The 19,411-nt window shown below is 38.4% G+C and overlaps 4 protein-coding genes and 1 long non-coding RNA gene across 15 annotated transcripts; 2 read left to right on the top strand and 3 right to left on the bottom strand.

Moving 5' to 3' along the window:
* Positions 1–1,325: 1,325 nt before the first annotated feature.
* On the top strand, positions 1,326–4,281 carry LOC138912479 (uncharacterized). Its single transcript, XR_011418024.1, has 2 exons — positions 1,326–1,485; positions 1,550–4,281. It is a non-coding gene; the product is annotated as an uncharacterized lncRNA (long non-coding RNA).
* LOC108059423 (uncharacterized) lies at positions 3,797–8,946 on the bottom strand. 6 transcript variants are annotated; one of them, XM_017144683.3, is made up of 5 exons: positions 8,789–8,946; positions 6,077–6,569; positions 5,846–5,957; positions 5,068–5,484; positions 3,797–4,729 (listed from the first exon to the last, which is right to left on the bottom strand). In XM_017144683.3, the coding sequence occupies exons 1-5, from the start codon at positions 8,804–8,806 to the stop codon at positions 4,525–4,527; spliced, it is 1,245 nt and encodes a 414-aa protein (XP_017000172.2). In that variant the 5' UTR covers positions 8,807–8,946; the 3' UTR covers positions 3,797–4,524. The 6 variants fall into 6 exon arrangements, with proteins under 6 accessions (XP_017000172.2, XP_017000173.2, XP_017000176.2 ...); XM_017144684.3 differs by having other exon boundaries at positions 5,888–5,957; XM_017144685.3 differs by having other exon boundaries at positions 4,559–4,755.
* A 1,131-nt stretch (positions 8,947–10,077) lies between these two features.
* On the bottom strand, positions 10,078–16,823 carry Csgalnact (Chondroitin sulfate N-acetylgalactosaminyltransferase). Of its 3 annotated transcripts, none has more exons than XM_070212194.1 (5): positions 16,729–16,823; positions 11,597–12,663; positions 11,377–11,513; positions 11,000–11,302; positions 10,078–10,941 (listed from the first exon to the last, which is right to left on the bottom strand). In XM_070212194.1, the coding sequence occupies exons 2-5, from the start codon at positions 12,657–12,659 to the stop codon at positions 10,798–10,800; spliced, it is 1,647 nt and encodes a 548-aa protein (XP_070068295.1). In that variant the 5' UTR covers positions 12,660–12,663; positions 16,729–16,823; the 3' UTR covers positions 10,078–10,797. The 3 variants fall into 3 exon arrangements, with proteins under 3 accessions (XP_070068295.1, XP_017000240.3, XP_070068296.1); XM_017144751.3 differs by lacking the exon at positions 16,729–16,823 and adding an exon at positions 12,722–13,001; XM_070212195.1 differs by lacking the exon at positions 16,729–16,823 and adding an exon at positions 12,778–13,001.
* Positions 13,531–16,618, top strand: Syb (Vesicle-associated membrane protein synaptobrevin). Of its 3 annotated transcripts, XR_001770026.3 has the most exons (5): positions 13,531–13,689; positions 13,982–14,038; positions 14,796–15,133; positions 15,424–15,644; positions 16,334–16,618. XR_001770026.3 is itself a non-coding variant. In XM_017144754.3 (4 exons), the coding sequence occupies exons 2-4, from the start codon at positions 13,992–13,994 to the stop codon at positions 16,411–16,413; spliced, it is 465 nt and encodes a 154-aa protein (XP_017000243.1). In that variant the 5' UTR covers positions 13,532–13,689; positions 13,982–13,991; the 3' UTR covers positions 16,414–16,618. The 3 variants fall into 3 exon arrangements, 2 of the variants coding, with proteins under 2 accessions (XP_017000243.1, XP_017000245.1); XM_017144754.3 differs by lacking the exon at positions 15,424–15,644 and having other exon boundaries at positions 13,532–13,689; XM_017144756.3 differs by lacking the exon at positions 15,424–15,644 and having other exon boundaries at positions 13,533–13,689; positions 14,868–15,133.
* Positions 16,773–18,126, bottom strand: LOC108059447 (uncharacterized). Of its 2 annotated transcripts, none has more exons than XM_017144752.3 (5): positions 17,918–18,121; positions 17,698–17,848; positions 17,496–17,642; positions 17,308–17,445; positions 16,773–17,216 (listed from the first exon to the last, which is right to left on the bottom strand). In XM_017144752.3, exons 1-5 carry the CDS (start codon positions 18,028–18,030, stop codon positions 16,998–17,000), a joined length of 768 nt encoding a protein of 255 aa, XP_017000241.1. In that variant the 5' UTR covers positions 18,031–18,121; the 3' UTR covers positions 16,773–16,997. The 2 variants fall into 2 exon arrangements, with proteins under 2 accessions (XP_017000241.1, XP_070068302.1); XM_070212201.1 differs by having other exon boundaries at positions 17,000–17,216; positions 17,291–17,445; positions 17,918–18,126.
* Between the last annotated feature and the right edge of the window lie 1,285 nt (positions 18,127–19,411).

The raw sequence follows: 19,411 nt of genomic DNA, 5'->3' as shown, positions 1-19,411 counted from the left end.
TGGAACTAAACTAATGCACAGTGCGCTTGCCTGCCGATGAGTCCCCAGTCTTTATCAGCTTGGTTCCAATGATAAGATGTACTATCTCTGGAATTGATACGCACCTACATACAAAGTTGTGTTGCTCAGGTAGCGAACATTCTCTCAGATAGTTTTTGGAGAGTTTTACCACGAAACATTACCAGTATAGACGGTGTTTTGCTCTTTTACGGAGCATATTTCTAGATAAAACTGTTCCGAGGAAGACAAAAAAGGCAATTAGACTAAACAACTCTTATACTTGTAGTCAATGAACCGGTAATGAACTTTATTAGGTTTATAAATAAAACGCGTATTACGAAAATAACGCCAATTAATGAGAAAAGTATTTGTTTAGTTATTTTTCTACGGTCTATCCTGAAAACATTGTACAATTCTTAATATATATTTTTTAAAACCGCTATTTTACGAGTATAGACTTAATTGCATAGCGTCAGATAAGAAACAAAAAATCCTAAATGATCCTTATTATTTAAATTTAAAATATTCCCGATAATACCATTCAAGTGTCACAATAAATATTTTATTTTTAAAGAACCCTCGGTCCCTGCAGCTGCACCTTTAGGTCATCCTCAACCCGCATACTGCCAGTAGTCAAATCATGTCCAATTGATCATCCCACAAGAGTCCTAAATGAAATTAAATGCAACCAGCATAACTGAACTACCAGTAGCTGGCAAACTGACACAGGAGCTGGCATAACAACCACCCTGATGTTGATATACCCCTGCAGAATCGGAATCCTAGTGCTTTGTTATCAGTTCCTTGAGAAAACATTTGGATGAACACCTTTCACGGGGATTTTCGCCAAAGGACCGAATGAAACCCCCAGGAGCGTGAGAAAGGGAACGAGAGAAATCTTGACTAATTACTATGCACTCAACTGGTAGCACTAGATCAGTTCGGTTCCCACAAGGCGAAGTCGAGCACTCTGGGGGTGACATAACCCGGTAACCCTCCACCGGGAATCGGAATCCAGAGCCAAGAAGTAAAGCGATCTCGGGGACAGTTCTGAAATACCAGCATAAAAATGAAATAAGCATTTTCAATTCAATTCATTCCTTGAGCCTAACCCTCGTTTTATTATTGTTATGGCCCAACGGCACGCACCCGGTTCTTGGTTCCCAAGTATCCAGAATCGTACCCCCTCCAGCATTTTTAATTCCCCCTCTACTGGCACGCCTGCGTCATGCGAAAGTATTTCCAACAGTTAACGCTGGTGGTGTTTTGGTGGTGGATTTTCAGCACAGTATAAAAGACCGATCCGATCGGCATTACAGCACAGTTCAGTCTGAAGTTCCAACGAGATACGACATCAGTCTCTAAGATCGGTGAGCCGCCACCGTTTTGGTGTGGCGGCCTTAACCGTTCATTAAGAATCCTTAATTAAAACCCATTTCGACAATGAAAAGTTCTTCGATACCGTGAAATTCTCAATTGAAATCTGTAAGTATTAAACTAGTGAGAGCCCTCGAGGTTTCAATAACATTAGCTGGTTTCTCTTTTGCAGGAATACAAGAATAAAACCAATTATTCACGACCTAAACAGTTTATCGCCTGAAAACATTTAAAGTACCCTTCCGGTTGTAACTTTTGTTGTGATAAAAGCAACAGCAAATAGATTAAAGATCTAACTCAAGCTCAACAAGTTAATAGACAATGAATCACCACAAAGCCAATATTATTTCCGCCAGCGCTAAAACAATATAGGGAATTCGTCATTTCCAACGTTTGAAATCTACAGAAATGTAGGGGATATAAAGGTTTTGAAAATTTTTCTTAAAGTATAACAACCGCGAAGATAAGATGTTAAACTTTTCTTAAAAAAATAACAATGAAATAGAGAAAAGATGACCTAGTGACATGCGCTCTTACAAAAAAATCAGCACAACAATTCAAAAGGTATCCTTCAAAAATATAATTTCAACATTTAAAAGCTGCACCAACACTCAACATGTAGAAATGACGACATCCACAAATAATCCTGCGACACAACAAATATGGAAAATTCTTTGGAGACGAATCAACGATCATAAAAATGTTTCTTTCCGAAAATGATTTCCAAACTAAGAAAAGGACTTTAATGCTATTCCATCAGGATCAACCCAAATATCAACAAAAGTATAAATCTTCCAAAATTGTATACACATAAGTTCTACAGTTTTAGAGACAATGTTTATTTAAAAAATTATTTGTGCCTTTTTTAGTTTCCTATTTTTTTTTTTGTTTTGTTGATGTTTTTTGTTAAATCAATTTGAAAGCTATAAATTTGTTGGTCTAACAATATCCTTGATAAAGGTTTCCGTTTCATATAATTTGAAGTAAATGAAGAACTGTTAGGAAAGTTTTCTCAATGCATATTGCCAATAGCAAAGCGTGTTTTTGTTGCTAAATGATTGTTTTATACATGAGATTCCCCGAGCTGTGACTCCTTAATTTCTCACTTAATTTTTGATTTAATTCCCATTTCTTAATACATTCGTGTTCTGTGATTATTATTTTTAAACGATTTTTTTTAATATTCTTCAGTTTTACATTTTTAAAAATAACTGTTTTGTTCGGTTCATTATTTCGGAATTTGGTAAGTGTTTTACTTTTATTATTTTTTATTTTGGTTTAGTTTTGTGAAAACTGTATTTATTACAACATTTTTTAATATTAATATTAATTATGAGTTCTTTTCGTTCAATTTGTAATTTTCGGTCATATTTTGTATTAATATTTAGTAACTGTTTATTTTGTGTTTTGTTGTTATTTTATTACTTTTTCACTTTTATATTTTTATTGTATGGTTTTTTTATTTTTCGTTTATACTTATTTATATTTATTTTAAGAAAAAAATTTTATTTTATCAAATTTTATTTTTATTAGGTATTATAATAAAATGTAAACATTTTGTGTTTTGTATATTTGTTTCTTTAGATTTTTTTTATTTACGTCTTTATTATTATTTCTTTTATTTTGACTTATTTTAATTCTGTTTCTCCATTTTGTTTTGTAAAAAATGACAATACATTAGTGTTGTCTAAAGACTATTGACTAGGCAAATTAACTAATGTTTATTTGTCTTTTTAAGATTTAAAATTTTTTGAGAATTTAATTATTTAATCATTACTGAATTGCCTTTCCTCTTTGATTTTTCCAAGAAATTTTTTTTTTAATTCTACATTTGTTTTTAAGGTTTATGGTTTTAATTTGATTTTGGAAAACAATTTCATTTAAAAATAATCCCATTCTTTTTTATGGTTTATTGACCCTTATTTTGCTTCAGATTAATTTGTATAATTTAAAATAATTTTGCTTCAGAATATTTTGTATAATTTAAAATTCATTGGTATGTTGGTTGTTTTGTATAAAAGTTTTTATTTCTTAAGTTTTATTTAACCAAATAATACCCCATCTGTTATTTCAATATTTCTTTCAGTGTACTTTTTAAGTGTACTTTTTTATAGTTTTCTTTACACATTAAATAAACTAATTTAGGGTTACAACATTTTAAATTTTCTTATTAGTTTTTTAATTTTTTTAGATTTTTTGTTTGTTTAATATGTGTTATATACATGTTTTTTAAATGAATTCAATTTATAATTTTTTTAGACCATTTTGTGCAATTTTTTATTTTTAATCCTATTTTTTTCTAACAATTTAGAAAGTGATACTTTTTTATTTTGTTGTTATTTTATTACTTCTGTTAACTTTTATATTTTTATTCAATGACCCATTTTTATTTTATTTTAAAATGTTTTTTATTTTAACTTTTTTTTATTTTATTTTTTTTTAATTTTTTGTTAAACATTTTTTGTTTTTATCTCTTTTGTTTATCTAAAATTTTGTATGTATTCCGTATGGTCTTAATATTTTTTAATTATGTTATTTTCCTTTATTTGTATATTTCTGAAACTTTTATTAATACAGGATTTGTGTTTTTGGTTTGTAAATTCATTCTTTGTCTTTACCTTTATTTTTCGTTGTTTATTTTGAAGAACAAATTATTGTTTACAATTGTCAGTTAGTGTTATTTATTTCCTTCTTATTAAAATTATCATTTTGATTTATTGTTTATAGTTTTTGTTTTTCGTTTATGTTTCTTGTTTCTTTTATGTTTTAATTCTTTCGTTTTTTAATCAAGCTCAGGGTCGCTCAAGAAGAAAGTTTATTGTATTAATAAAAGTAAATGTATTACCTCCTATTTAAGCATTAATGAAATGAACAATAAAATAAACTGTACTTCCAACTGTAAAATCATGTTTGTTTTCCTTACCCTTACTAAAAAGAGATACTCATTGAGGATCGTTGAAAATGGTTTATTTGAGCAAAGCTGTGCCACACATAAATAGTTTCTTTGGAGACTTATCTTACGAATTACACATAAATACGGACAGTAGGTTACACTAAGCCCTGCCACGCCCACCGGGCGGACATCGCTCCCAGCCGCTGCACTGGAACCGTTCCTGGATTGGGATGTCGTCCGGGGTCCTTGTCTAGTTACTGATCAGCTGTGCCGGAACTTCCCTCGGCGGCTGTCTGGGCTGCTGGGACGGGCATGCTCTGACCACCAGCACCACCACCATTACTTCCACCATTTCCGGCGGCATTCGCCGTGTTTCCTGGGCCGTCCGATGGAGTTTCCGCGTCCCGTTCGAGCAGATAGCTAACGCCTAGAGGACGTGGTCGGCCACCATAGGAAGAGCTACAAGGGGCGACAAGAGAGCAAGCCTATCTTAATGCCGTGACCGATTCCGAATCCGATTCCGTGCGAGGAACATGTGTGGATGCACTCAGTAACAAATAAATAACCTTTAGAAAACATTATATTCGAGTAATATAACAGAATGCTTTAAATATTTTAAGGAACTTTAAGGACTAAAAAGAGTTTTAGTTCTTATAAATTTAAATATAAATAGATTTTAAATTTCTCATATTAAAATTCCTTTTTTTATGTAAAAAAGTAACTCAAATTCAAGGCTATTTTATTTGTCTGAGTGCGCTGATGATACTGTTGCAGGGGCAGCACCCACTGCAACTTACCTCTGTGCATCCCGCTCCCTGTCCCGTTCCCGTTCCCGCTCCCGACTGCCGCCGCTGCCGCTTGAGCCGCTGTTGCTGCTACTGCTGCTGCTGCCGCCCGATGCGCTACTGCTGCCGCTGCTGCCCCCGACCTTATCCTGGTCCCCCAGATATGTCCAACTGCCGGGACCCCCTCCCTCCGAACCAAGGACATTGGTGTGGCCGCCCACTCGGGAACTGTCACTGCCAATGGCCGGGGAGGTGACCTTGGAGCCACCGGCATAAGGACAATTTCCGGAGATGCGGCCGCAGGGTGAGCTCATCGAGGAGGAGGAGGGTCGGGAATAGGAATATCCGTACCCTCGATTCCTGTCACTCTCGTCCTCGTCGGTGGCGAAGTAATAGCCGCGTCCAGAGTTATCGAATCCGGATTGGCCTCTAATCCGTTCAAAGTGGTTGGCCAAACGGAAGCGGCAGTCGAGTGGGGCGGATACGGGGTTTTTTCGGGCGGAAAATAGAGGGTGCAGTGCCAGATGTTGGAGTGCATTACGGATTTGGTTTGGATTGGTATTGCCAGCCGTGGAGCATCCGCAGTGTCCACAGTGTTGTTGTTGTGTGGTGTATTGTTCATGTTGTTGTTGTACACGATGTTGGTGTGGTTATTGTTGTTTGCGTGTTGTTCAGTTGTTGTATGAAAGTAGAGAGTAAAAACGCAAAGAACTCAGAGATAGAAAGCCGGAGATGCAGAGATAGCTGACAACATGGATAAACTTATGTACACAAAAGAGAGCGACGATACCTGTAGGTCTCATCCCAAGGCCGATAGTTGCGAAAATCATACCTGGAGTAGTAGCGATCGTACGGATCGTATCGATCATATCCGCCGGACCTTGAGCGATCGTAGTAGCGGTCTGAAATCGGAAAAATGAGTAGATGTAGATGACAAAAACATAAAATAAAATTGTATTTCTTATATAACTTTTCAAAGCCAAAAAACAAATCAAAATAATTTAGCTTTATATAAACATACCTCTGGAGGACCCCTCGCTATATCGATCACCACCCCCGTAGTAGCGATCCCGATTGTCGTATCCATAGCCACGTTCGCGGTCGTAGGAACCTCCATACCCAGATCCCCTCCTGTAATCATCGTAGCCGCGCCCCTCGTACCGGTCGTAGGTCCTGGGACTATAGCGATCGTCGTAATATCGAGAGCGATCGTAGTATCGGTCGTAGTCTCGGTCCCTGCTGGTGCTACGGTCGTCATAACCGGAGTAATACCAGGTGCTGCTGCCGCGCATATCGTCGCCCGTTCGACTGGCGTATCCGCTATAGTACCGATCACGATCCCGGTCCTCGTAGCATCTCACGCAGCGCGACTGGCGACTCTTTCCGCGAAGCACGGAGTCAAGGATTCCCACGCTCGCGGTAGCCAGCTGCTGATCCTTGGAGTCCACACTCGAACGAGCTTCCGGTCCTGTCACCGCTGACTGGACACAGACGACCAGGGCCAGACAAGACAGCTGGAAAACAGGATAATCATATATTAACTTAATCCAATCAGTTATGCACCACTGTCCAAATACATATAATCTTAGTTCGTTTTTTAAAGATGATCAAAAAAATGATCCAACGTTTGTGATATGCTTAGTAATAATAAACAAACAGTTGTGATTATTTAGTTAGGTATTTCATTTCTTAAATATTTTAAAGTTGTTTATTTCAATAAGAAGTAAATATATAATTTGACTATTTTGCTGCGTTGATCATATTTATTTAATAAACACATTTCCTTTGCAAATGACTAAAACATTAAACAATGCATTTCATTTTTTACCCAGTAAACATTTTTTAGTCATAATATGATAGAGTGGTGATATCATTATAAACAAGATCTAGAAAAGCAGTATAACCACAATAACAAGTACGTAAATGTATAACTTTAGTTTGTAAGCCTCAAATTCAGTGATCTAATTCTAGCCACAGATAACATCCCTTAAAAGCATTCAATTATTTGAATTTATGCGACCGGGAGCACGATCGTCATTAGTTGATTGGCTTTAATTGCCGCTGAGTGCGGGCCTATCGCAATCGGCTAAGCCGGGGAATCAGCCAGCCAATACATATCTCACGGTTCAGCGGCCAACTGGGCCAAAACACAGAGCTCCACGGCAGCCTCCGATCGTAATTGAGGAGGGCACAAAGCCAGGCGCCCTCCGACCACAGATGAACACCGCTAAAATGGACGACAACACCGTGTGGCCAGTCGGCGTGAAATATGATCAGCTCCCCCAGCGATTATGCAATGGATTTTGGGCCAGGCCAGAAGTGGAGCAGCACCAAGTACTCGGGGTTGGCCACATAGCATTGACATCATTTCTAAGCCCGGCTCATGGCTGCATGAATCAGATTTGGAATCTGAATCGGAATCGGAATCATAACTCCACTGGCATATGTTAAAGCCGAAAAATTCGAGAATGGCCAGCCCGAGCAGAGTTAATCATGGAAAATATTTTGCTAGCTGGCCGCCACGCTTTGTTAGCCAAGCATCAGGAACAACTTCCGGCCAGGCCGATGGTGTTGGCTTTGGCATGTGGGGAATGGATCGACGTGACTTGTCACTGACTCTGGCCAACTTCATTAGAATAATTATATTTCGAGCGAGTACCGAAAGGTATCTTTATGAATGTGGCAAATTGTTTTGCTGAGCGGGTCGTTGCCATCGAAAATGTATGAATGAGTTTTTAGGGGCCCTAGTGGATTTCGGTCTCTCTTTGTCTTCCGCAATTTACATAACATAATCATAATATTTCGGGGGTTGCATAATGTGTTCTACAAATGTTACATAACACTATTTCGAGGTCACTTTTAGGAGTCCAACGAGTACGCAAAGGTGAAATACCAGGGAGGATCTAAATGCACTAAAGACGGTTTGTCCTTCTTAACTTTTGTTGCAAGAAATCTCTATTGAAAAGGAAAGAATAATTGTCGGAAACTGATTTATGTTACTTTCTGCACAGGCTTTTGAAAAAGATCTAAGGGTAGTTTTTTTATTATTCACAATACATAAAATGTGATTTGGTGCTCGCGCAGTGATCTATAAAATCAAGGTTCTGGTTTTCTTCTTTAATTTTTTTCATTTTATCAAATTATAAAATATTTAAAAAACAAACGATTTGAAACATTAAATATCTTAATATTTGAATTAAAAAAACAAGCAAAATCTTTAGATGCAAGAAAAAAAGAGTTAGGCATTTTTTTAAATTTAAATGCTTTAAACAATTTTATTTTACTTTTCAATATGTATTGTTATTTTTATGCATCGAAAACACCAAAGATTGCGGTTTAATTGTTTCTGTGTAATTTGCTTAGAACTATACCTTTCTTTAAACTTTTCTTTGAATAATATTAATTTTTGTTTGGTTAGGAAATCCTTTAAAATTCGAAGTTTACTGTTAAATTGTAATAGTATAAACCATTTTGAGTAATTACGTAAGTAGTCAAACTATTTTTTGAACCTTTACGAATTATAAAAACCATATTTTAAACTAAAAACATTTATTTTAAGCTATTGGGATTCTTAGCTGTTAAGCTATTGAAATTTAAATACAAATCCTGTTGCTATACAATTTAAAAAAGAGAAATCATTTTAATTTGAATTCCGGGAAATTCTAAATGATTTCCCTAAGTATTAATGGAGCATCCCGTTGCCTTTGTACAACTCCATGTCTTCAGAACTCACCAACATAATAGCTCGCATGGTGACGCCGCTCCACCTGGTTCCACCGAATCGATCACTAATTTAGCACCTGGCACACGTGTGCCTCTCCAATCTTGGGGTAAGGCCGAAAATATCCTTTTCACACTGTATCACAACGAGCCAAAGCTTCTCGAACTGGCGTCAGACCGCGAATGATCTGGCCGGAACGGATGGCTCCGTATTTATTTCAACTCTAACCCAAGCTTTGGGTTCTGCCCGAGCCGAGAGCACTGAACCGCGATCCCAGCCCCGGATCATCGTGGCTATTAGAGGTGGTTTTGCCTTTCGGTGGTAGTATAGTGCTGGTGGTGGCTGTGGTTCGCTGGCATTCGTGGCTAAGGTGTTGGCACTCGGTGTTTTTCTCTTTTTTCGGATTGGGCTGGGACGACGATTTGTCACTTGGCCTGCTCCAACACCTTGGATTTGGGCGGGCTCTGCTCTCGTTTCATGGTCAGTTTGGCTTTCGGAGAATGACAGGTAGGATGTGCCCGAAAAACGCCTTGATTGTCTCATCGAGAAACGGGCTAATTATGCGTCTGTTGCGTAATGCCCAACAGAACACTCCTGTGAAATTATCTCGGATTATTCCGACTTCTCAGGCGGTGATTCACTGAGACCTGACTCAAATACTCAGCATGAGATTAGCATTTCCACTTCCTACTGGAACAAAACACTTTTCAGCGCTTACATAATCCACGACTGTGACCATGAAAAGGCTTTCCACCTGAAGACGTCCCAAATTAAGAAATCTTTGGGAGTTAATCAGAAAGACTTTGAATACCCTTGAATAAAAACATGATTTAAAATTTTAGGTTTTCTTTAACATACTTTAATTTATCCAAACCCAAAAGGAATTAAACTTGTAATGACTTGACTAAAATTATTAAAAATACAAAAAAACCAAAAACAATTCGATTAGCGATTAAATTTAAAAATAACTACAAATAACAGAGTAATAAACCAAGTAAATATTTTAAATATTATCAGTTTAAAATGCGGAAAAATTCGTTAGAATGTGAAGATTGAACCGTTAGTACAAATCAATTTGTTGAAAAAGAATTGCTGCTATCAAAGCATGACAAATTACCTTACAAAAAATAATATATGGTCATTGGAGGAGTCGAAATTCCGCAGGTGGCGCTGTGCATCACCTTCTTCGTCTGCTTGCTCACTGAACCCCTGGCAAAGGTCGTTGGCATCGTCCATAAAAACCATAACCAACCAATGAAAAAACAACAACCAGGCGACAAGTTTAATTAAACACTTTAATTTAGTTTTTACAAAGCGCGCAACAGTCTGGCAGATTTGTTAGGCTCAGTTTGAGATACGGGTTCGATATGGCACTCGTAAATATATAGTTTCTTGGGCTCTGGAGATTGCATCTAGTTTGCTTCATGGAAGAACAATTTGTGATGTGTGTGTGTACAGTGCGATTTGTCATTGTGTGTGGCTCTCTCGAGGGCGCAACAAGATCAACAATTAAGCTAATTCAACGAGTCTGCTAAATACGAGTTATTGTCTCAAGTTGTACAAACTTTATAGCCTACAGTATGTGTGGTTGCATGTGTGAAAAGTGGCAGTGGTTGTAATGATTTGGTTATTACAAAATTTTAAGCTAAAGCAGGCCAAGATAAAATAAAATATATTTACGGGGAACGAAGAAGAAGTATCACAAATATTTGTTTATTCTACCTAACAAAATAAATATTAAATAATTTCAAACATAATCATTTTGAATTTTTAATATAAAAGTAATTAAAAAGTAGCTGTAGAAAAAGGCAATGTAATACGACAAGGGTCGATTTCTTAATGTCGTTTTAACTTTTAACTAGAAGGTTAACATAAAATTGAGAAATGCCCTTCAAAGACATGAAAAATATAAATACAACGAAGTTGCCTAGATATTTAAGCTAGATCACTGCTATCCTTTCACACACACTTGAAAGATAGAGAAGCCAAGCGATTGGTGATACATAAGAGATAGTCCAGTATCACGATAACATCTTTGCCGCATTAGCGGCTGCTATATCATCCCGGAAAGCCAGGAATCCAAGTTGGGCGTGCGAGGCCTCGTTTAAGGCCCTCGATCGTATGCAAGCGCGATACTGATCGGCTGTCAGCGAACTGGAACAGATCTGTTAATCAATAAAATTAGAGTGTTCCTTTCGGGATGAGGGATAAATATCACAATACCTTGGTGTGCCAGCGGTGGAAGATTCCCGGATCCGTGGCCCTGATGATTTTGATCTTGGAGCGGACATACTTTCGGTAGAGCATCACATCCTCGCCGCCCCATCCCACGATCTCCTCCTCGTCGAAGCCGCGCACCTGCAGGAAGTTCGAGCGGTACTGACAAGTCATCCCGTAGCCAAAGTCCCGCCAGAACCCGGTGTCCCGCGATATGACGAGCTGCTCCTCTTCGCCAGGCAAAGGTTTGCCCTGCAGCGAGTATACCACATGCGGGTTGTATAGGCTGAAAACCACCGGGTAGTATACCTATATGTTAGACACCGAATATATAAATAAATTTAAATGTTATTTTTTTAATCTTTTATAACATATATATTTACCTTCTTGCCTGGAGCGGCATTCCAGCGACAGCGCTCGAGGAATCTGGTCGTAAACATAATGTCAACGTCGCACATGAAGAGTAGTACGTCCTCTCCTGCTGGTTGAATATGCTCCGCTCCCAGTCTCAAAGCTTTGGCTACAATAAAAACAGAAAATATTTCCATTTGGATTTACCATTTCAAATAATTTTAAAATATTTTATAATGTGCCGGTGCTTACCCCTGCTAAAAGTCTCATTTAGAGCCAAGAACTGTGTCCTTTGCGATCGTCCTGCCAATCGTTTGGCTTGGCTTAATCCACTGGTTCCAAAGTACACCACAATGAGCTCCAATCGACGATCTTCGAGCCTTGCGAACATCTGCAGGAAGCTGCGAAAGCTGTGCAGACGTCCTGACAGAGGTAATATCACATGGATCACGGGCGAACTGTGACTTGGATCGGCGCTACCACTGTCCAAACTGGATGATAGCTCCGATAGCTGTACAGTTTGTAGGGGAGCAAAGGGTCGCATGACCAGGGCTCTTCTCACAGGACTCGTCTGGTGCTTTACACTCTGGAAGTACAGCTCGTACTGGGTGCCTGTGGTGGGTTCGTTGCGATATATTCCCTCTATAAAATCATCCAGAGTGTACTTGATGACATCCGAGGAGTAGCCCCCGGAAGAACCAGCTCCCTTTGCTCGTATCCTCGCCGAATGATTCCGGTTCAGGCTCTCCAGAGCCTTGTTTACAGCCTCGATGAGGTCGCGTCGTCGGTAGCCGATGGGTTTCTCCACCACGCGCTTGCCCAGGCCCAAATCGATGGGATACACCCGGGTGAAGGTGAAGTGATTGTAGGGTATCAGCTCGTACTCATTGTTCAGTGGCAGTCCGTGCAGAATTTCGGCGGCACCCACCTGTTTGCGAATGTAGCTGCTGCAGTCGAAGTGGTGACCCAGCGGTGCAGTTGGTGGACCCACGGTGGTTTCTTGCAGCTGGAGACTGCCATTGGATATCTTGGCAGCACTGCGGTTATTTTGCAGAAACAGAATCTGAGTTCGCAGGGCCAAAACCTCCTGTTTAAGCCGCTCAATTTCCGCCTCCCGTTCGCTTATCGCATAACTAAATCCACTAGATTCACTGGGATTATTGGGTTCCGTTTCCCTCGCCGAAATTTCATCGAATCCGCATTTTGTGAGCACTACAATGGAGGCACCTGTCACCAGGGCGAACAGCAGCAGCAGGCGCAGCAGCAATTTGGAAACCAGCGAGTTATGCATTTTCCATAGTTCTTTTAAGGTCATCTACCTGAAGATTTAACATATTTTAAAGACGTTAACTATTTATATATTTTTCTGGCCATTACTTGGGAGATTTTGGCAAAAAGTGGTAGGTTTAGTTTATTATAATTGAATTACGCACTGAATAACTTTTAAATTACAACGAAATAACAAAAATTATAATTAAATCAAGATCTAACATTTCACATATTTTTTATTTTTAAAGATAGTATTAAGGCAGTGACGTACTCGACTAAATTTGATTTTTTAATGTTTTGTCTATATTTTCTTGTTTATTATTTTCTATTTTTACAATTGTAATCACATTTTCATTTACAAAACCTAGAAGGGTATTAAAATTTCAGGTTGCCGTTCTTGTTTAAATTGGTGTGGGAGAGTATAACTTCGGTTACGATGAATATAATCCAAGTAAACATCGCAGTGATAAAGCGAATATTTTAATAAAGTGATACACTAGTGACGAATGCACTTTCACCATTCTCAAATACAATTTTACACACGCGACGGGATTATACATACACTTTACACACTTTTTATACAAGCCATGGCAGCCCAATTCACTGGTTTGAGTCTTCGGTTTAGGGAGGATTTTGTTTTGATGTTTCTCTGCCGATCACTCCAGTTAAATAAAATAAACAAATTGAATTAGAAAATCATTAGGCAGTAATAAATGGAATTAATTTTTGTTCGAGAATATTTAAATAAATTAGAAAGGGGAAACTAAAATGAAAAAAAAATATGTTAATTTAATTTTTTTCTATAAAACATAAATTCTACCGCCAACTTCCTTGATATATTTAAACTCGGGCATATTCAATATAATAAATACACTTTTTCAAAATCAATAATTTTTTGGCAATATCGATAGTACAGAAAAATCGATACTTGTTCCAGCTCTAATATTTAAAAACGGTCACACTCTGATCACAAGCTGATATTTATAAAAAAATAATTGTGCTATTTAAGAGCCAGCCGCAAGTTTTCAGTGGAAAACCCGAATTACACAGCAGTATTTTACAGACACATTGTCAGGGTAAGTGCTCAGGGGGTGGTGGGTGGTTGGGGGATGGTTTTCCGGCCATGTAAACTGGGTTTGTTGGCAGTGCGGCATGCAACAAGTTCTTTTTTCGCCCAGTTGGTGATGGCATTTCTCCAAATCGAGTGATTCATTGGCCGAATAGATAAGGTGTGCGCTGCGTTTTGTTTTCTTTCTTTTTTTGTACTTGTAATCTTTATATTTGCGGGTGTGCGTATGACGGGGATATGGCATTCTACTTAAAAAGCAGCTAATAAAGGCCTTTCTTTGGTTAATTTCTCCCCCGCAGCAACATCATAATGGAGAACAACGAAGCCCCCTCCCCCTCCGGATCCAACAACAACGAGTAAGTGGTGGAAATCCATCGAATCAACAGGCTCAGCGCACAAAAGCAAGGAAAATCCCATTAAGTGACGTCATTTGTTTCTGACGGGGCAAAGCAAACCGGAAATAAAGTCTGTGTTCGGATTTCGGACTTTGAAACAGCCTAGAAGTTATAATATTTCTGCATTAGCCACAGAGTAGTGCTCATTTTAAGCTGAGATAATAGAGTCAGACTTTTATTTTAATTTAAAAGACTCGGAAATAGTGATCAATTCTTTGATCACCGTATATTCGAATTTTTAAATAGTCAGAAGATTTAGTTTTCATAAAAAAAAACATAAAAACAAACAAAATTGTGGAGCCAAACCCAAAAGATTAGCTCTTAGTCACGAATTCAAGTATGTTTCATATAAATTCCTAGGAAAACAAGGTTTTTGGGCTCTTTGCTGGCAATTTCTAAAACTACTTGAAACTAAACTGAAATTTTAATATTTAATTTTAATTTTGCCGGTTAGACACAGAAGGATTAAAGGTCGTCCAAATCTGATCCTTAAGAATAGAAAAGAAAGAATTTTCGGTATACAATTGCCTCACAGACATGCCTCCATATATCAAGAGTAATAATGGTAACTCCTTATCGGGCGTGAATTTTTTTTTGCAAACAAAGGGGTATATAGATCTCCTCAAAAAATCCGCTTTTGTGCTCTGCAGCTGGATGATCTATCTGCTGCCCTTCATAAGTGTAAGCATCCCCCACATACACACATAATATTGTACAGTTTTCCCATACTTCCGCCGCCGCCGAACGCGAATGACAACCACTACAACCAATTTGGGGACCATCAAATCAGCAACAACAATGCGGCCAACAAGCGGCTGCAACAGACCCAAGCCAAGGTGGACGAGGTGGTCGGGATAATGCGCGTGAACGTGGAGAAGGTCCTGGAGCGGGACCAGAAGCTATCGGAGCTGGGCGAACGGGCGGACCAGCTGGAGCAGGGCGCCTCCCAGTTCGAGCAGCAGGCCGGAAAGCTGAAGCGCAAGCAATGGTGGGCCAACATGAAGATGATGATCATCCTGGGCGTCATCGCCGTCGTGCTGCTCATCATTGTCCTGGGTAAGTCTGCCGATTTTACACCGCTTCGGCTTTTGCTTTCTGGGGCTTCTGGTTGTGGTTTTTATCGATCAGGCTAAAGATCAGTAGTGTAGCTAGGTGGCTGGTTTGGTTTGGTATTGTAATTTCTACACATAACGCAAGTCGACGCCCTGCTAACGCCCTAATCTTGCTCAACCTGTGGTTTCGGCTCTCTAGCAACTAATCTATGCGGGCCACAGCTAACTAATCCAATAACAGATACTCGTACTCGTACTGATGACAACCCGTTGTGAATTTCTGTTTACTTGCAGTGTCGCTTTTCAATTGATACAATTAAACACATACACAGAAAAACAAAAGCAAAGCCAACAAAAAATCAAAATGCAATTCCGTTTCCCATACAGTAAAGTTAAGGTTCAGATTAATCGTTAAATACGTTTATGTACGTGTACCCGGCTCCTACTATATACACTTAAAATTGTATATTATATTTTATAAACGTCTTAAGCTAAGCAACTTTAAAACTCTGAAGGTAATTGTTGTTTTTGTGTCTGTCCTAAGTGTTAATTATCATTATGTTTGTTTAGTATAGAGTAGTGTGGGGAGATTAGGGCCTCGATGTGTACGTGTGCAAAGTCGACACTAAAGACTATAAAAAAATATTTCGTATAGTTTAATTTTAGAAGAAGGCGATTAATAGTCTTAGCAACGGCATTAAAAATAAAATAGTAATTATTATTATATCCAGCAATGTCGGTACCACGTTTGCTCTCAGGCTTGTAAAGAAAAAATTATATATATATTAAATGATATTAAATATTAAATTTCGAGAATTGGTAAAGACACTTGAATTTATTTTGTTAAAACAATTACCGGTGATATTTAAATTTAATGTTTTAGACGATAGATTTTATTAATAAACATTTTTATTTGAGATGTTAGGTGTAATCCCAAAACAACGTTAACTTATATTCAGTATAAAAAGTATTTTATCAATGAACCATTAGAAGAAACTTTTTTAGAATATTAATATTATTGTTCGTATAATGGTTTTGTATAACTGTTCGATTAGAAGCTGATCAGAAAAGATTCTTGTGACTTATTTCTTGTCGCAAAGTAGTGGGATTAATAGTTTGATGATGAGAAACTTCATAAGGATAAACCAAATTGAATCCAAGTAAACCAAGTTCAAACATCTAACTATGTGTTCTCCCTTTTTAGTGTCCGTTTGGCCATCTAGCAGTGACAGTGGCAGCGGTGGAGGAACTAAGGCCTTAGCCACCCCGGCACCGCAGCACTAAAGGCCTCCACGGGAGTGAGGTAAACACACGGATACGGAATGGAAAAGGACCAAACAACCACATCGGGACGGAAACCTTTCTGGTCTTTTCGCGCAATCAGAGAGAGGGAAAGATGGAGAGGAAAATCAAAAGGATAACTTACTAAAATTGCGTCTAGCATATATTTAACCAGAATGTAATTATTAAAACTTAATGTTAAACGTAACATTTCTACGTATTGTAGCCGAGACCAGAGGTCCCCTTAAATGTGTATTGCATATGTACAATTATATATACGTGTACGTCATCCAATTGAAAATACATCAAGCCACCTACACTAAAACCTGTCGAGGAAAGTCCGCCGGAGTTTTGTCGAAACGTTTCACGGACAAAGCCATTTATTTACATTCAGCGACGATGGTTAAATTGCGCGTGCCAAGAAATCAGTTATCGATTTTCCGGCAATCCGAATTGAATCGAGACAACTGAATTCGCGCCACTCAGACAAACTTGTCCCATCCACATCGAGCAACTGACGAGAGGAAACCTCGTTCCGCGTAAACATTCCGTCCCAGCTGTTCCGATAGTCCGCGCATGCGTCCCACTCAATCGGTGTCTGACCGATAAAATAGGTACTTGAATATACCCCCAATGTTCGCGTCCCATCCCATCAGCTCCAGAAGAGAGGCAGTTGTCCATACGTAGCTCATGTACAGGGCGAAGAAGTTCAGGTAGTAGAGCTGGCCGATCAGTATGTAATCCCCGTTTGATTCGTAATGGTAGAAGTGTGGCCTTCGCAGCGAGGCGGCAAAGACAATGACGAACTGCGGGGAAAGGTATCGAGCAAAAGTATTCTTCAAAATGATCTTAAGCACTTAGTGGGGTAGTATATCATTACATTTCCTTAACGCTTACCACGTTTGAGATCATGGTGTACAAAAGCAGGGTGGGAAACTCTATCACAACGCGCTTCATTTCGGCACACACTATGATGCCGAAGCAGGTGAGCACAAATATCCTCTCGCTCCACAGGATCACCTTGTTCCGGGTGGTCTGGGGTAAAAGAGGTAAGAGTCGGTGACTCCAACAAATTGTTCACTTACGAAAAGACCCCTTTGGTGTTTGACTGCCTTATTTCCGTATACTACACTGATGATCATCATGAGGAATGTGAGGAAGAATGACACGACGAGGCTTATGTACGGGGCTCGTTTGGCGGGCTTCATGATCGACATGGTGTTCACCTCGTACTGAGGAGAAAAGTTATCCGGGGAGGAATATTAAAAGGTGAGACCATCCACTCACCGTCCAGAGGCCCGCCAGTACCCGCACCCACATGGGCTTTTTCACGATGAGGTGGTAGAAGAAACCGTAAAGCTGAATGGACAGGAAGCTGACGAGGAATTGGACCAAGCTGAGGTAGTAGCGTTCCGCCAGAAAGTCCTTCAGGGGCTTGCTGCATGAAAGGATGAGTTGGAAGCCCTATCAAGAGGCTGCGGAGTCTCGACCTGGGTCCACTACTCACATCTCCATGGCCACTGATACCTGAATCTGTCCGATGACGAGCATAATAATGGTCACCTTGTATGTGGGTCCTATCAAACTCTTCCGGCGCGGTCGGGGGCTTTCAGGCAACATATGTACAGACGCTCTAGGTCTGGAACTGTTTTTGGAGTGGCTTGTTTCGATTCACATCTAAATTTAAGGAAAAAACATCAAACTATCAGAAAAATAAATGCCAACTGTTCTGACCGCCATTGGGGTCGCGATAGGTTGGAATTTACGGATAATGGGGACCTTTCTGATGATCGCCAAGAATTTTCACAAGTCTACATTTTAAATTTATAAGCTTAAGGCTCAGATGACACATGGGTAAGAATTTCTCAACTGCGCATATGAAATTTTAGATTTTCTTCAAACTCGGGTACTTCGTAGAGTTTGGCTTGGTTATCATTTGTGATTTTTTAAAAATTTTTTGGTGTCCATTTGGGGGCGTTGTTAATTTTTGAAGTTAAGAACTTAAAAAATGTTCTCAAACTTTAATTTAGTATATCTCGAGAACGGCTTAGAAGAACAACGTGCAACTTTACACGTTTTTAAATGTGTACTGGGCGAGTTAGAAAATAATTATCTTACATTTTTTATTGTTTAATAAGTATGAATTTTAATTATTTGAAATTTTTTATCGCGCTTTTGAATGTCTTCTTCATGCTATAAAAGAAACTTAACCATCCAAGATTGTCCACCTCATAAGCAACTTAATTTACCCGAAGAAACATTTTTGTTCCCTTTCATCATTTCCAAGATATATAATTTTTTATGCGAAGTTAGAAAAACCCTATTTATATTTCCAATGAGTACAATTCTTACATGTTTAAGATGAAAGTTTGGACAACTCAATTACTCACTGATATTATGCACATACAGTTGCGAAAAAAATAATAGCACCACTTCGTCACAGGCTTTTAACATTAAACAAATATGTGGAAAACGGGGATTTTTATATAAGAAGTGTTTTTTATTATCTTGATTAGTATTCAACCTATTTGAAAAAATTGATACGGATATCAAAAATATTGTCTACATATAATTTTTTTCAGATTTTAAGAAAAAAAGTCAAATAAATGCCGAAAAAAATAATAGCACCACTTCCGTTTTCTTTAAATAAAACGTTACGATGCGCTAATATTGTTGTGTATAAAGGATATATTTTATGAGATTTGACTAAAACTTACTTTTCCTGATATCCAGACATCAAATTGATTACCATTTGGCAATACAAGGACATGTGGAAAATTTTCCAAGTCGAAAAAGAAAAATATTCAAAAAAGAAACATATTGGATGGAAAACGGTCATGAAAACCGGTTGGATTGGTTAGGTTTTGGATCATCTTCATTAAGAATGGCATAAACTTTGAAGGATAACACAGAAAAACCGAGTCCTGGCACATTTTTCCTTTCAAAATGTTATATCACAAAGCACAAAGAATCATATCAGGGCCAAAACTAAATCAAAACA

The sequence above is a fragment of the Drosophila takahashii genome, chromosome 2R (assembly GCF_030179915.1).
Source record: "Drosophila takahashii strain IR98-3 E-12201 chromosome 2R, DtakHiC1v2, whole genome shotgun sequence".
Lineage (NCBI taxonomy): Eukaryota > Metazoa > Arthropoda > Insecta > Diptera > Drosophilidae > Drosophila > Drosophila takahashii.
Note: the sequence above shows the minus strand (reverse complement) of the source record. Positions and strands in the feature narration are given on the sequence as shown.